This window comes from Mobula hypostoma, chromosome 6 (genome assembly GCF_963921235.1).
Source record: "Mobula hypostoma chromosome 6, sMobHyp1.1, whole genome shotgun sequence".
Classification (NCBI taxonomy): domain Eukaryota; kingdom Metazoa; phylum Chordata; class Chondrichthyes; order Myliobatiformes; family Myliobatidae; genus Mobula; species Mobula hypostoma.
In genome coordinates, this window is record NC_086102.1 from 105,442,247 (window position 1) to 105,459,512 (window position 17,266).

At 42.7% G+C, this 17,266-nt stretch overlaps 1 protein-coding gene across 1 annotated transcript in view; it reads right to left on the minus strand.

Annotated features, from left to right (window-relative positions):
- Positions 1-9,957: 9,957 nt before the first annotated feature.
- cfap65 (cilia and flagella associated protein 65) overlaps positions 9,958-17,266 on the minus strand; it is a 222,722-nt gene continuing 215,413 nt past the window's right edge. The window contains exons 35-36 of the mRNA XM_063049965.1: positions 12,387-12,458; positions 9,958-10,532 (exon numbers count right to left, since the gene is read on the minus strand). Coding sequence (XP_062906035.1) covers positions 10,367-10,532; positions 12,387-12,458 — 238 coding nt within the window. The 3' untranslated portion in view covers positions 9,958-10,366. The remainder of the gene's footprint in view (positions 10,533-12,386; positions 12,459-17,266) is intronic.

Here is a 17,266-nt window from a genome sequence, read left to right on the forward strand (position 1 = left end):
ATATGCTTTCAGACTCTTGTATCTCTTCTCAACAGGAGAGGGAAGAAGAGAGAATGTCTGGGGTGTGTGGAGTCTTTGGTTATCACAAAATAATCTGCAGATGCTGTTGTCAGAGGAACATTCATAATGCGCTGGAGGAACTCAGCAGGTCAGTCAGCATCAGTTGAAAAGATTAGTCGACGTTTCGGGCCGAAACCCTTCGTCAGGACTGAAGGAAGAACTTTGAGGAGGGTTTGAAGAATGCTGGTAGTTGAAAAAAAGAGTAATTTGAAAGAGAAAGGGGTGGGAGAGGGGAAGCAGGGAAGTGATTGGCAGGAGAACAATGCGCAGTAGTAGAAGGAGGCGGAACTATGAGGGAGGTGATGTGAAATAAGGATAGAGGAAGGGAGGGGGGGGAATTACCAGAAGTTGGAGAATTCTATATTCATACCTAGACGGTATATGAGGTGTTGCTCCTCCAACCTGAGTTTAGCCTCATCATGGCAGTAGAGGAGGCCATATATGGACATATCTGAATGGGAATGGGAAGCAGGGTTGAAGTGGGTGGCTACCGGGAGATCCTGTCTGTTGTGACGGACGGAGTGGAGGTGCTCGACGAAACAGTCCCCCAATCTGCGTCGGGTTTCACTGATGTAGAGGAGGCCGCACCGGGAGCACCGGATGCAATAGGTGACCCCAACAGATTCGCAAGTGAAGTGTTGCCTCAACTTTTGAAAGAGCACCTCTTGCCACCATTCAGGGCCCCAAACAGTCCTTCCAGGTGAGGCAACACTTCACTTGTGAGTCTGTTGGGGTCATCCGTTGCATCCGGTGCTCCCGGTGCGGCCTCCTCTACATCGGTGAAACCCAATGCAGATTGGGGGACCGCTTTGTCGAGCACCTCCACTCCGCCTGCCACAACAGAAAGGATCTCTGGGTAGCCACCCACTTCAACCCTGCTTCCCATTCCCATTCAGATATGTCCATACATGGCCTCCTCTACTGCCATGATGAGGCTAAACTCAGGTTGGAGGAGCAACACCTCATATACCGTCTAGGTAGTCTCCAGCCCCTCAGTATGAACATAGAATTTTCCAACTTCCGGTAATTCCCTCCCCCTCCCTTCCTCTATCCCTATTTCACATCACCTCCCTCACAGTTCCACCTCCTTCTACTACTGCGCATTGTTCTCCTGCCAATCACCCCCCCCTGCTTCCCCTCCCCCACCCCTTTGTCTTTCAAATTACTGTTTTTTTCAACTACCAGCATTCTTCAAGCCCTCCCCAAAGTTCTTCCTTCAGTCCTGACGAAGGGTTTCGGCCCGAAACGTCAACTAATCTTTTCAACTGATGCTGACTGACCTGCTGAGTTCCTCCAGCGCATTGTGAGTCTTTGGTTATGTTGGTTGCTTTACTAAGCCAGAATCTACTGAGGGGAGGCTAGTTTGTATGATGTCCTGAGCTGTGTCCACAACTCTCTGCAATTTCTTGTAGTCACATGTAGACCAGTTGGCATACCAAGCCATTATGTATCCAGAGAGAATGCTTTCTATGGAGCATTGATAAAAATTGGTAAGAATCATCAGCATGCTGAATTTCTTCAGCCCCCCCCCCCTTAGGAAGAAGAGGTGTTGGTGAGCTTTCTTGTCATGACATCAACGAGGTTGGACCAGGTTTGGTGATGTGCACTACTAGGAACTTGAAGCTCTCCTCCCTCTCAATCTCAACACCATTGATGTAGACAGCGGCATGTGCACCTGTTCTTTGAAGTCAGTGAACAGTTCTTTGTTTTGCTGACTTTGAGGGAAAGGTTGTTGTCATGAGACCTTGTCGTTAAACTCTCTATTTCCGTCCTGTATTCTGACTTATTATTTAAGATGTGGCCCACTACATCTGCAAAAATGTGTCACCATGCTTCCAGCGTCAACATAATATGACCACAACTGCCTGGCATAGTTCCTGAGGAGATGTTGGATAGTGTACCAGGAGAGGGATTTCAAAAGAAACTGCAGGAGCAGTTAGGGCATCTGCAAACCACAGTTCCTGAGGACATGTTGGAGTGTGAGTAATTAAGCACTTGGCAGGTTACAATAAAAAGAAGTTGGGTTTAAGCAGAGCAGCCATTCTGGAAGCGGCCATTGTGTAAGTGAGCCAAGGTAAGTGTGGAGAATTCAGGCTTCAGCTCATAGAGGCTTAGGAGAGGACAGGTGGTGGCTGTAGGCAGGTTTTTTTTTCATTTAATTCTCTTTCTTTCTTTATTATTGCACAATTAGAGCAGTGGGGATGCCAGGCAGGATAGTGGAATGCTCCTGTTGCAGGAAGGCTCAGGAGCTTGAAGACTCGTACGGCCAGATTTGGGAACAGCTTCTTTCCAACTGTGATAAGACTGCTGAACGGATCCTGACCCGGATCTGGGCCATACCCTCCAAATATCCGGACCTGCCTCTCGGTTTTTTTGCACTAACCTTACTTTCCATTTTTCTATTTTCTATTTATGATCTATAATTTAAATTTTTAATATTTACCAATTTTTACTATTTTTAATATTTTTAATATTTAATATTTGTAACCAGGGAGCAGAAAGCACAGAATCAAATATCGCTGTGATGATTGTATGTTCTAGTATCAATTGTTTGGCGACAATAAAGTATAAGGTATGTGTGAAGGCAGGGAGACCTCCAATGTCCCTGACGACTATACCAGCAAGAAGTCCTTGGAGTTGCAGCTTCTTTCAGACCATGTTAAGGAATTGGAGCTGGAAGAGGATGAACTCCAAATCATTCAGGTATAGGGCAAACATGGAGATACTTCCACGCAATGTGCATGATCGTCAGGAAGGGGAAAGGGCCTGTGCAGAGTATTCCATGGCTATTCCCTCAACAACAGATATACCACTTTGGATACTGTTGAGGAGATGGCCGAGCAGAAAAAAGTCACAGTGGTCAGGTCTCTGGCACTGAGTCTAGCTCTGTGGCTCAGAAAGGAAGGAGGGAGAAGAGGCAAACTGTAGTGATAGGGGATTCATTAGTTGGGGGAACACTCAGGAGGTTCTGTGGACAAGAACGAGATTCCTGGATGGTACATTGTCCCCCAGGTGCCAGTGTCAGGGAAATTTTGGATTGAGTCCACAGCATTTTTAAGCGGGAGGGTGAGCATTCAGAAGTCATAGTCCACATCAATAGCAATGACATGGGTAGGAAGGGTGATGAGGTCCTTCAAAGTGAGTTCAGGGAGTTAGTGCTAAGTTAAAGGACAGGACCTCCAGGGTTATTATGTCAGGACTGCTACCTGTACCACATGCTCGTGACTCCAGAAATAGAATAGGAAGATCATATAGTTTAAGGAGATAGTGCAGGAGGCAGGACTTCAGATATTTGGATCATTGGGCTCTCTTCCAAGGAAGGTGGGACGTGTACAGATGGGATCTGAACTGGAGGACTAATTTCCTTACAGAAAGACTTGCTAGAGCTGCACTGAGGAGGGTGGGGCGAGTAAACTGGAGTTACAGGAGATGGGAACCAGAGCACCAGAGCAGATAGTGGAGTGATTGTGGGGAAAGATGTTGTTAAGCCTACATACAAGTTAGGAATTAAACAATTGAGCATGGTGGGACTAATGTTCTGAGTTGTGCATATTTCAATTCAAGGAGTATTGTAGGAATACGAGATGAGTGTAGGGCATGGATAAGCACATGGAATTATGATATTAGTGAAACTTGGTTGCAGGAGGGGAGGACTGGCAGCTCAATGTTCCAGTGTTCAGTTGCTTTAGAGTTGATAGAGCAGGGGAAATTAAAGGGGTAGAGGTGGCATTATTAGTCAGGGAAAATGTCATGACAGTGTTCAGTCAGAATAGACTGGAGAGCTTGTCTATTGAGGTTATGTGGGTGGAACTGAGGAATAAGGGAATGATAACAATCCATGGGATTTAGGGGAACAAATTTGTAGAGAAATCACAGACTGTTGCAATTACATAACAATGAGACAGAAGATGATTTTAACTTTTCAGATACTGACTGGGACTCCCATACTGTAGAAGGACTGGATAGGATAGAGTTTGTCAAATGTAGTCAGGAAAGTTTCCTTAATCAGTATATAGAGGTCCAAACTGCGGAGGGTATGATATTAGACCTTCTACTATAGAATGAGAAGGGGCAGGTGACAAAAGTTTCTGTAGGGGAAGTCTTTGCATCTAGTGATCATAATGCCATCAGTTTCAAAATAATTATAGAAGTGGATAGTTCTGGTCCTCGGGTTGAGATTCTAAACTGGAGAAAGTTCAATTTTGATAGTATCCAATATAAGAGCCAGTGTGCATTAGAACAGGTTGTTTTCTGGCAAAGGTCTACTTGCTAAGTGGGAGGCCTTAAAAAGTGAAATTTTGAGAGTGCTGGGTTTGTATGTTCCTATCGGAATAAAAGGTAAGGATAACAGGTTTAGGGAACTTTAGTTTCCAAGAGATATTGAAGCACTTGTTAAGAAGAAGAAGGAGATGCAGAGCAGAAAAGAGCAAATAAGGTACTTAAGGTATAAGAAATGCAAGAGAATACTCAAGTTGAAAATCATGAGGGCAAAAAAAGAAGGCACAAGGTTGAACTAGCAGACAAGGTGAAGGAGAATCCCAAGGGCTCTTCCAGATGTATCAGACAAAATGGGGCAAAATTAGTCCTCAGAAAGATCAGAGTGGTCATTTATGATGGAGCCATATGAGATGGGGGAGCTTTAAATGAATTTTTTAATATCTGTATTTACTCAGAAAATGGACACAGGGTCTATTGAAGTGAGGCAAATCAGCAGTGAGGTTATGGACCCTATATAGATTACAGAGGAGGAGGTGTTTGCTGGCCTGAGGAAAATTAGGGTAGATAAATCCCCAGGGCCTGACAAAGTGTTCCCTTGGAGCCTGTGGAAGGATAATGCAGCAATTGCAGGGGCCCTAGCAGATATATTTAAAATGGTCTTAGCAACTGATGAGGTGCAAGAGGATTGGAGAATAGCTGATGTTGTTCCGTTGTTTAAGAAAGGCTCTAAGAATAAGCCAGAAAATTATAGGCCAGTGAGCCTGACATCTGGAGGTAGGTTCCAATAGGTACATTTAATGTCAGAGAAATGTATACAGTATACATCCTGAAATTCTTTTTCTTTGCAAACATCCACAAAAACAGAGAAGTGCCCCAAAGATTGAATGACAGTTAAAAATTTAGAACCCCAGAATCCCCCCCATCTCCCCCCTCCCACACACAAGCAGCAGCAAGGCAATGATCCCCCTCCCCCACCAGCAAAAAACCATCAGCACCTCCCACTGAACACTCAAGCGTGCAGCAAAGCATCAATAAAGACACAGACTTGCAGTACTCTGAAAATAACTCGTTCACCCGGTAACTCAACATACCACAGTGTCAGTGTGTCTGTCTGTCTCCGTCTCTGTCTGTCTGTCTCTCTCTCCCTCCCTCCCAATGAGGGAAAAAATATGTCCCCGTTTCACAGCAAGAGGGGAGACATAACAAACAACTCGCTGATTTACAATGTTAAAAGTCTGTTGCATCGTGTTTTCAGAGCTCTACACCCAGAGAGTGGGCACCAAAAGGGCGCAGCTCTCCAGACACACAACCCTCGGCAGTGGGTAAGTTATTAAAAGGGTTTCTAAGGGACTGGATATAAAAGTATTTGGATAGACAAGGACTGATTACGGATAGTCAATGTGGCTTTGTATGTGGTAAGTCATGTCTAACCAATCTTATAGAGTTTTTCTTGGAAGTTACCTGGTATGCTGATGAAAGCAAGGCAGTGAATGTTGTCTACATGTACTTTAGTAAGGCCTTTAACAATATCCCACATGGGAGGTTGGTCAAGAAGATTCAGTCGTTTGGCACTCAAGAGGAGGTAGCAAATTGGATTAGACATTGGCTTCCTGAGCAAAGCCAGAGAGTGGTAATAGATGGTTGCCTCACTGACTGGAGGCCCATGACTAGTGATGTGCCACAGGAATCAGTGCTGGGTCCTTTGTGGTTTGTCATCTATATCAATTGCCTAGATGATAATGTAGTTAACTGGATCAGCAAATTTGCGGATGACACCAAGACTTGGGGTGGCATGGACAGAGAAGAAGACTATCAAAGCTTGCAGTGAGATCTGAAACAGTTGGAAAAATGGGCTGATGGAATTTAATGCAACAATTATGAGATGTTGCACATTGGGAGGACAAACCATGTTAGGACATAATACAATGTGCAGTGGGGCACTGAGGAGTGCAGTAGAACAGAGGGATCCGTAGTAACTTCTACTTTGAAAAAGGCACACTTGACAACTTCATGCCAAAGAAACAACTTTATGCCAAACTTCAAAACCATTATGTATATACAGAGGCTTTCACAACCCGTACGGCATGGCAGGCACATCATATACAAAACCCACCGGAAGTAAAAACCCCATTATCCTAATTAGTATTAACTTACTTTTAGTAATGCTCACATTACAACACTTCTCCCCCTTTAAAATCCAACATCCCCAAATGTAAAAAACTAGGAAATAAAAACAGTGGTGTTATTAACTTGCATACCCCTGAAAACTTATACTAGTATCTCAGTAACAGTTTATCAGTACAAAACATCTGGAAAATGTGACAGATTCAACATTCAATCCAACAACAACAAAAAAATAAGAACTCTCCTGTTAAAGATTCAGTCTGTCAGGAGGTTTACGAGTGCGCTGTGATCTGCGCACTACCCCCAGTGACCCAGCAGGCACCGCTGGTGAGGGTGTTTTGGGTGGATCTGGTTTTGGGGGCATGAGAGGGGTCTGTGCATCTGCGTGAAAATGTCCATCCTCCTCAGGGAACCCTGACCCCTCTGCCAGCATCTCGCCCTCTGGCAAAGTCACTGGTAGACATGCTTCCGCAGTAGTCTCTCCCACTTTCGCCTTCATGTCTGGGCGCAGCAGGTCCAATCTTGACTTGGGCCTACACCCCATCAGCATCTCTGCTGGAGTGCGGGCAGTCGTAGTCTGTGGTGTGAGGCGGTACTTAAACAGGAGACGTGAAAGCTGAATGCTGAGAGAGTCCCGTCATCCACTTCAGGCCTTCCTTCACTGTCTGAACAGCCCGCTCAGCCAAACCGTTGGAGGCTGGGTGGAAAGGGGCCGTCCGAATGTGACGAATGCCATTCTGCTGCATGAACTTACTGAACAGTTGACGGGTGAATGTCGGGCCATTATCAGTGACCAGAGTGTCAGGCAACCTGTGGACTGCAAACACTTGCCTGAGTTTGTCCTTTGAAAAATGGCAGGGCTGGATGCCACTCCAAACACCAGGCGATTGTACTTGAATAATCCCTTGTGCGTATTAATTGTGACGTACTGCTTTGAATCCTCATCGAGCAGCAGCTGTTGGTAGGCGTGACTCATGTCCAGCTTTGTGAACAGCTTACCCCTCGACAGGGTCGCAAACAGGTCATCCACCCATGGCAATGGGTACTCCTCCAGCCTAGAGACCTGATTCACCGTAAGCTTATAATCTCCACATATCCTCACTGTTTTGTCTGCCTTCAAAACTGGAACAATGGGAGCCGCCCACCTTGAAAACTGGACGGGCTCAATAATGCCCAGCCTCTGTAGACATTCCAGCTCCTCCTCGACTTTGCCTTTCATGGCACAGGGCACCAACCTGGGCTTAAAAAACATGGTGTAGCCTCAGGGTCAACGTGGAGTTTCACTGTCATGCCCTTCAGTGTTCCCAGCTCGTTCCGAAAACGTCACTGTACCGCTGCAGAATGCCCTCCGTCGTGTGTGCATACTTAATTTTACGCCAGTTTAGCCAGATTTTGCAAAGCCAATCATGACCCAAAATACTGGGCCTCCTGCCCTTAGCTATCACTAGCCTGGCTTCAGCCTTCTGACCCCCGGCTGAAATGTCCACATATAACACCCCTAAATGAGGGATGGGCTGCCCCATATAGGTCCTGAGTTTGAGCTTTGATGGTCTAATGGGAGGCAGGTTGGACCCCCATGTCCTCCTGTCAGTCTCCTCACTAATGACCAATGCAGTAGCCCCTGAATCAATCTCAAACTTAATGTCCTTTCCCCTGACAGTGACTGTGGCATATTATGGTTCAGGTGGTTCCTCATCTGTTTCCACTGCAAACATGTTGTAGACACACACTGCCTCTTCGTCTGCTTCTTCTAGCTGGTGTGTGGCTGCCTGAGCCTGTTGTGCTTTCCCCTGCCCAGGCGTAACTTACCCTTTGAACTTCTGCACTTTTTAGCTAAATGTCCCTTTTTGCTACATGCATGGCAGACAGTGTCTTTGAATTTGCAATCATTTGCATAGTGCGTCCCTCCACACCGGAAACATTCCACCGGCTTTGCCTGTTTACCAGTCTCCCTCCTGACTTGGTGCACTGCTGCCGACTGCAACTCCCCATGTCCTTTCTGGATATCCTTGACATTATTAGCAGCCATCTCCATGCCTTGGGCAATCTCTAAAGCTTTCTAGAAAGTCAGTGGTGGGGTTTCCCCTAACAGGCGGCATTGTATGCCGTCATTATTAATGCCGCATACCAATCTATCACGGAGCATGTCTTCCAGCACCACTCCAAAATCACAATGCTGCGATAGCTGCCAAAGCTCGGCCATGAAATTGGCCACAGACTGACCTGGCTTCCTGAAATGGCTGTGAAACTTACACCGTTGGACTATCACAGAAGGTTTCAGATTGTAGTAGTTCCCCATTAGCTTGACCAGTTCATTATAGCTTGTAAGTCTTCACCGCACACACACTCAGGGGAATAGAGCGCTTCTTAGCCTCCTCAGTAATTCCATTAGCACAGAAAAAGTATCCCAATCTTTCCTCATACTCTGGCCAGTCCTCATTTCCTTCCAGAAACTCACCGATAGTTCCAAATGTCGCCATCTGAAACGCGAAGCTCCCGTTTGAAAAATGTGCCGATCCGTTCACAAAACCAGTTCACCTCATCACCAAAAATATGTAGTAACTTCTACTTCGAAAAAGGCACACTCGACAACTTCATGCCAAAGAAACAACTTTATGTTGAAATTCAAAACCGTTATGTATATACAGAGGCTTTCATAACCCGTACGGCATGGCACACTATATACAAAACCCACTGGAAATAAAAAGAACGGAAATAAAAAACCCCCATTATCCGAATTAGTATTAACTTACTTTTAGTAATGCTCACATTACAACAGGATCTGGAAATACAGATCCATAATCCCTTGAAAATGGCGTCACAGGTCATTAAAAAAAATTGGCACATTCTCCTTCAAAAATCAAAGTATTGAGTACAGGAGTTGAGATGTTATGTTCAAATCATATAAGACGTTGCTGAGGCCTAATTTGGAGTATTCTGTGCAGTTTTGGTCACCTACTGTATCTACAGGAAATGCTTCAATAAGATTGAAAGAGTGCAGAGAAAATTTACAAGAATGTTGAAGACTTGTGTTATATGGAAAGGTTAAATAGGTTAGGAGTTTATTCCCTAGTGTGTAGGAGAATGAGGACAGATTCTATAGAGGTATATAAAATTATGAGGCGTGTAGATAGGGTAAATGCAAGCAGCCTTTTTCCACTGAGGATGGGTAAGATTAGAACTAGAGGTCATAGGTAAGGGTGATTAGTCAGCACTGAACAACTTAAACTGCCTACTTCCAATGATCTGCACCAGTACCAGAGGCCTTCATACCCCGACCATCCATGTACCTATTCAAACTTCACTTAAACATTGAAATCAAGCCACATGCACCACTTGCGCTGGTAGCTCATTCCACACTCACGACTCTCTAAATGAATAAGTTTCCCCTCATGTTCCCCTTAAACTTTTCAGCTATCACCCTTAACCCATGACCTCTAGTTGTAGTCCCACTTATTCTGTGCTGTATCTCTAAAGAAATAAATATGATAAACCCCAGATTAGCAAATAATTAATTTTTGGAGTCTTTAGATTTCCTCAAAGCATCTTCTGATTACAAAAAAGTCACTAAGGTAGAAGGCAGAAACAGTAAAAATAAAGCTGAGTTAAACATTCATTTATGCGGTCACATTTAATTACTTTATTTCTACATTAAAAGACATTGTTTGGGCACCCACATTCATAACAAGTAATGGAAAATTTAACAAACCCTAGTTATTAAATTCATCTTTTATAATGAGTGCCACTTCAAACTAAGATATTTAAAACAGCGGCTAAATTAATCTTTCCATTGTGAAAATTTTAATTGTGTAAACAATTTTAACAAGTATACCGAAATAAAAACAAATTCAATGCAATGAAATAATTTTAAAAATCCAGGATTGATTCAGATTATTGCTGTACCCAAAGTTTCTACAAATCGCAGAGTGGTGTCCTAATGCACCCCTCGGGGGAAGGATCTGACTCAGATGGTATGGCTGCTGATTGCACTGAAGGTAAGTGAGGTCTGACTTTTATTGAATTCTTTGAGATTCAGCCAACTCTTGCTTTGGATCCCACTGTAGGATGCAGACAGCAATTTGAAACCGTCAAGGGTTGCTGGCCTCTTTACTTCATGCGCGCTCGAAACTCTGGTGAACAAGCAAGGGGAAAATAAAAATAAATTATCATTAAACAATAGAGACCTGTCAGATACAGTATCATTGAAGGAAGGTTTATTATCACTGACTTACGTTGTGAAATTTGTGGTTTTGTGGCAGCAGTACAGCGCAATACATAAAAGAAAATTATAAGCTACAGTAAGAAATATAAAGAATAAATAAGTAATGCTCAAAGGCAACGGAACAGTGAGGTGATGTTCATGGACTGTTCAGAAACCTGAAGGTAGAGAGGAAGAAGCTGTTTCTAATACACTGAGTGTGTGCATTCAGGCTCCTGCACCTCCTCTCTAATGGTAGTAATGAGAAGAGGGCACGTCCTTTGTGATGGGAGTCCTTAATGATGGATGGCACCTTTTTGAAGTATCGCCTTTTGAAGATGTCCTCAGTGGTGGGGAAGCTAGTGTCCAGGTGGAGCTGGATGAGTTTATAACCCTCTGCAGCATTTTCCTATCTTGTTCATTGAAGTCTCCACATCAGATGATGACACAATCAGTCAGAATGCTCTTCATGGTACTTCTATAGAAATGTGCTAGTCTTTGGTGACGCACCAAACCTCTTCAAACTCCCACTGAAATATAACCACTGGTGTGCCTTCTTCATCAATATGTTGGGCCAGGACAGATCCTCAGAGATGCTGACACCCAGGAACTTGAAGCTGCTAACCCTCTCCACTGCGGGCCCCATGATGAGGACTTATGTGTGTTACCTTGACTTCCTCTTCCTTTGCTGCTAATTTGGTAACAGTCAGTGGATAAACAGCCTCCAGTTTTTTAAATTCTTTACCTTGCTGGCTGTTCCACAAGAACAGCTTGTAAATCTGCCATTACCTCTGAAGGTAACTCTCAGGAAAGCCTGGCAGTATAACATGTTTAATGCTAAGGTCTTAGCTGTAGATAAAGGATCAAGGATCAACTTTATTCACCATATATATTTACATGTATTAGGAATACGCTGTGGTGTCAGGGCACGACATGTAACAAAAACAACATTCAACAATGATAAAGAATTATATAAAAAGTAAATTTGGAGGTTAAAGTGCAGATAAAGAGCGTACATGTCCCGCAGTGATGACAGACTGCAGGCAATGACCTTTACTGCTGTCCTGACAGCTCACTGTAGTTTCTATATACTGTGTGAGGATGCTGCACTAAACCAGACCGTAATGGCTGATGTGAAGATGCTCTCTATGATAGCAGTGTAGAATTACACTAGTATGTTCTGGGGAAGATGGAATTTTACCAACTACCACAAGAATTACATCCTCTGCCAAAACTTTTGTTAATGAAGAAGAATTGGTTCTCCCACGTGAGGTCCTGTGAAATAATGATGCCCAGGAACCTGAATGGTGAAACAGTGCTAACTGTAGAGTTGTTTATGAAGAGTGGGTAGAGAGGAGACACATTTCTCCTGAAGTTGATAAGCATCTCCATAGTTGTGAGGGGATTAAGCTTCAAGTTCTTGTGATTGCCCCAGGACACCAGTATTCCACAGTTTGTTTACTTCCTAGTAGTACTTGGATTCACTGCTTTTGGTGATTACTAGTGTAAAAGTGGTTTAAACTGCTTACAGCGCAGTGCAGTGATGGAGATAATAGATCAAAGAGAGTGGGGGGGGGCTAACTAGAATGGTTGATCAGGTTAGCTGCCAAGGGGAAAAAAAATTTTAAAGAGGCTTTTAAAGGGCCAGCACAACAAGAACGGGCCAATGACCTTTCTGGAACATGTAATTTTTTAAAATTTCTATTGTATTATGTCAATAATATAAATATCTTATAGGAGACTGTAAATGCAAGAGCTAATTTACTTCCAAAGTAACCTCACTTACTTGGGGCTGACGAGGTCTGGTTCGATCTGAATCTCTGAAATCTCCTGTGCATTAATTTCAACATCTGGTGTACTAAATTCAGAGAAAGCTAAAGATTACTATCAAATGATTACTTTCAAAAAGATATCAGGTTATCCCTCAGATGGCTGAGTATTGGACTATGTTGCAGAGTTTAGGTCTCAGGCACACTGGATATTAGTCCACGTAGCTGTTGGAGGAAACCATTGGCAATAGCGTTCTTCACCTCAAAAACAACGGGTGAATAAAAACCTTCCCAGTATTCTCACTGAAGGAATGTTGAACTTTACCTGGAGCAGCTACCTGTTGAAAGGAGTGGTTTGAATAAAATAACGATTAAATTCTTTGTCAAAGAGGCTTGCTGAGGGAGTTGATTGTAGTATTATTGAAGACTGTCTAGAAAGCCACAGGTAAAGAAGCCCTGAGTCTGTGAGTGACTGTGGTAAGCATGAGCAACTGTTTCCAAGTGGAATTGGTTTATTATTGTTACATGTACTGAGATGCAGTGAGAAGCTTGTCTTGCAGATTGTTCATACAGTGGATTGAGCTAGAACAATGCAAAACTACAACAATGCAGAACAAAGTGTAACAGCTACTGAAAAAGTGTAGGCAAACAAAGGGTGCAGGATCATAACCAGGTAGACTTGAAGGTCAAGAGTCCATTTTATCGTTCTAGGGAACCATTTAGTTGCTACAGACAAAGTGAAAGATCATAACAGAATGGCAGTGAGGTAGGAGCTGCCCTTGAATCTTGAGCTTTAGAAGTGTCACTCTGAGTTATCTTGGATAATAAAGAATGGAAAGGTGTAAGAAAAAGGTTTGATTGTCAACAAGAACTCGTACATGGGACCACCTTTTACCCTGTATATGAGTCAGATTAAAATCAAAGTCAAAGTAAAATTTATTATTAAAGTACATATATGTTGTCATATACTACCTAGAGATTTATTTCCTTGCAGGCATTTACAGGAAAATAAAGGAATACAATAGTATATACAAAAACTACGGTATACATAAACAAATACTGACAAATAAAACCAACATGCAAAAGAAAACAATGTGCAAATAAAAAAATACTAAGAATAAGTTTTGTAAAGAATCTTTGAAAGAGAGTCTGTGGGTCATAGAATCAGTTCAGTGTTGAGGTGAGTGAAGTTATCTACACTGGTTCATGAGCCTCATGGTTGTAGCATAATAACTGTTCCTGAACCCAGTGTTGTGGGACCTCAAGCATCTAGATGGTAGTAGCAAGAAGACTGTATGGCCTGGATGATGGGGACTTTGATGATGGATGATACTTTCTTGTGGCAGCGCTCCTTGTAAATGTGCTCAGTGCTGGGGAGGGCTTTACTGTGATGGACTGGGTTGTATCCACCACTTTCTGTACACTTTTCTGCTCCTGGATTAGGGAGAAACCTTACAAGACCTGATTGGATTATTAATCTCTCACCACAATTAACTCATTAGAGGTCACAAGGCAGAAGATTTACCCATTAGTCATTTCAAAGTGTTTCGCTGATTTTCAGTTTGCTTGCAACTCTGTCTGAAGACTTACATTTAGGTTGAGGCTTAGTATTATCGTCATATGTTGTTATTATTGTATTGTCACAGATACTGAGGTAGAGTGAAAAGCTTGTTTTGCATATTGTTCAGATCTATTTATTACACAATGAAATGGGGCAGTACAAAGTAGAATAACAATGCAGAATTTAACAGCTACAGAGAAAGAGAAATGCAGGTAGCCAGTAGGTGTAGTGTCATAACTAGGAAGATGGTGAGGTCAAGCATCCATCCACTTCCATGTTTATTAAATAAAGTTGTGATTAGAAAAGTTTCAAGTTTTATTTGATCTCACTTATGTTTAGTTTAAAAAAGAGCAAAATTAAGAACTCTCCACCTGTTTGGTAAATGATATCATGTGGATTTGTGGACATTAAGCAGCATCCTACCAGTGAACCCCATGTTGGAAAGAACCCTAAGTGCATCTTGAAAATCAAAAGCTGGAAACGCAATGGAAGAAATATTAAAAATGTAGAATGGATCACCATGTAAATAAAGAATTTTAACTAGAAGAGATTAAGAGCATAAATAATTAGGCAGAAAGATTTTAAACAGCAGTCTTTGAAGGCAAAGGATGCTGGTGGGGAAAAGGTGCAAGGTATTGAAAATGAAGCAGTCAATGGTAGAATAAATAGTTTCCTACCGACATTCACTGCCTTATTCAGTGCTCAGAGGTACTGGAAGATTCCCTGTGTCAGTCAACTCTAGCCCATCAATGGGTCCACTCCTACAGAGGAGAAAATGGGGGATATCTTTTAAAATATCAGGTTATATGTTGTAATGCAAATTGATGTGCATGAAATAGGGACAGTATAGTGGTTAGCATAACACTATTACAGTGCTAGCAACCTGGGTTTAATACAGACCTCGGGCACTGTCCATGTGGTCATAGGAACAGAATAGACCATTTGGCCCATAGAGTCTGCTCTGCCTTTTGATCATGGCTGATTTATTTCAGACGGCACAATGGTTAGCATTAACGATATAACAACGCCCACATCCCAGGTTCAATTCCCACCACTGAACATTCTCCCTGTGGCCATATGGGTTTCCTCCAGGTGCTCTTGCTTCCTCTCACATTCTGAAGATGTACTGGTTAGCAGGTTAAGTCGTCATAAGGTTGTCATTGGGCGGCTCAGGCTCATTGGGCCAGAAGGGTCAGCTATCATGCTCTTTCTCTAAGTAAGTAAAAGATCTACGTGTTATACTCTAAAATTCTGAAGCTTCATGATTGCAGCATACTTTTCCAGGTACAAAAAGCTGACGGCAAAATAAAAGTGCAATGTACCAGATCTAAACACAAGTAATATTGGAACAGCACTCAATGGGGATCACAAGAGATTCTGCAGATGCTGGAAATCCAGAGCAACATATACAAAATGTTGAAGGAACTTAGCAGGTCAGGCAGCATCTAAGAAGATTAATAAACAGACGACACTTCAGGCTGAGACCCTTCATCACGAATGGAAAGGAAGGAGCAGAAGCCAGAATAAGAAGGTGGGAGGAGTGGGAGGAGGGAAAGGAGTGCAAACTGGCAGATGATAGGTGAGACCGTTTAAGGGAAGGGGGATGAAATGAGAAGCTGGGTGATGGGTGGAAGCTCTGAAGATATCTACATATCCAAAGATATTAGTCTAAAAGAGTAGTGATAAGGGAACAGTTCTATGGGTCAGTTTGGACCTCCTTTCACAAACAGAAACTGAGGCTTAGTTAAACACTGATTTCAAAGCTGATATGTATAGTTTATTAACCCAGAGATTTATGGAATATAAGGCAGAAACAGATAAATGGAGTTAGCCAGAGATCGGCCATTGCAATTAACATTGAAGGCTTACATTCCTCATAAGGATAATGATGGATACCTTAGTGAAAAAAGTACCCGGTATGTTTGCCTTGATAGGTTGAAACATTAGAATTGGAATTGGTTTATTATTGTCACATGTACTGAAGTGCATTGAAAAGCTTGTTTTGAACACTATAAACATGAGATTCTGCAGATGCTGGAAATCCAGAGCAACACACACAAAATACTGGTGGAACTCAGCAGGCCAAGCAACATCTATGGAGGGTAATAAACAGTTGACATTTCAGGCCAAGCAGTGCTGATGAAGGATTTCAGCACACAACCTTGTCTGTTTATTCCCTATCATAGTTCCTCCAGCATTTTGTGTGGTGTCTTGCATGCTGATCAATTCCTTACAAGGTGCAATGAGGTAGTACAGGGTAAAGTGTAATAAATATAACAATGAAGTGTAATGCTATGAAGAAAATGCACTGCAGATAAATGATAAAGTGCAAGATCATAACAACGTGGATTGTGGGGTCAAGAGTTCACCTCATCATTCTAAGGAACCATTATAGCAGCAGGGTGGAAGCTATCCTTGAGCCTGGTGGTATGTGCTTTCAGGCTCTTGTATCTGCTGCCTAATGGGAGAGGGGAGAAGAGAGACTGTCCAGGATGTTTGGGGTCTTCGATTATAAGAGTTGGGATGTCACATTATAGTTCTACGAATCATTGGTTAAATTGCTTAGGAGTATTGTGTGCATTTCTGGTCACCACACTGTAGGAAAGAAGTGGAGATTCACCAGGATGTTGCCTGGAATGGAGGGCTGTAGTAAAAAGGGGAGATCGGATAGGCTTATTTATTCTAAATAGAACATAAGAATAAGGGTGCCAGAGATTAATGGTGTTCCACAGCAGTTTGTGTTGGGACTGTTTCTTTTTATGCTGTATATCAATGAGTTAGATGATGGAATAGATGGCTTTGTTGCCAAGTTTGCAGATGATACAAAGGTTAGTGGGGGGGCAGGTAGTATTAAGGAAATAAGTAGGCTGCAGAAGGACTTAGATAAAATTAGGAGAATGAGCAAGAAAGTGGCAAATGAAATACAATGTTGGAAAATGCATGGTAATGCACTTTGGTAGTAGAAATAAATGTGCAGACTATTTTCTAAACAGGGAGAAAATCCAAAAATCTAAGATGCAAAGGAACTTGGGAGTCCTTGTGCTGAAAACTCTAAAGGTTAACTTGAAGATTGAGTCAATGGTGAGGAAGGCAAATACAATGCTAGCATTCATTTCAGGAGGTCTAGAATACAAGAACAGGGATGTGATGCAGAGGCTTTATAAGGCACTGGTGAGGCCTCACCTTGAATATTGTGAACAGTTTTGGGCTCCTCATCTAGGAAAAAATGTGCTGGCACTGGAAAGGGTTCAGACAAGGTTCACAAGAATGATTCCGGGAAAGAAAGGGTTATCATAAGTTTGATAGCTCTGGGTTTGTACTCACTGGAATTTAGAA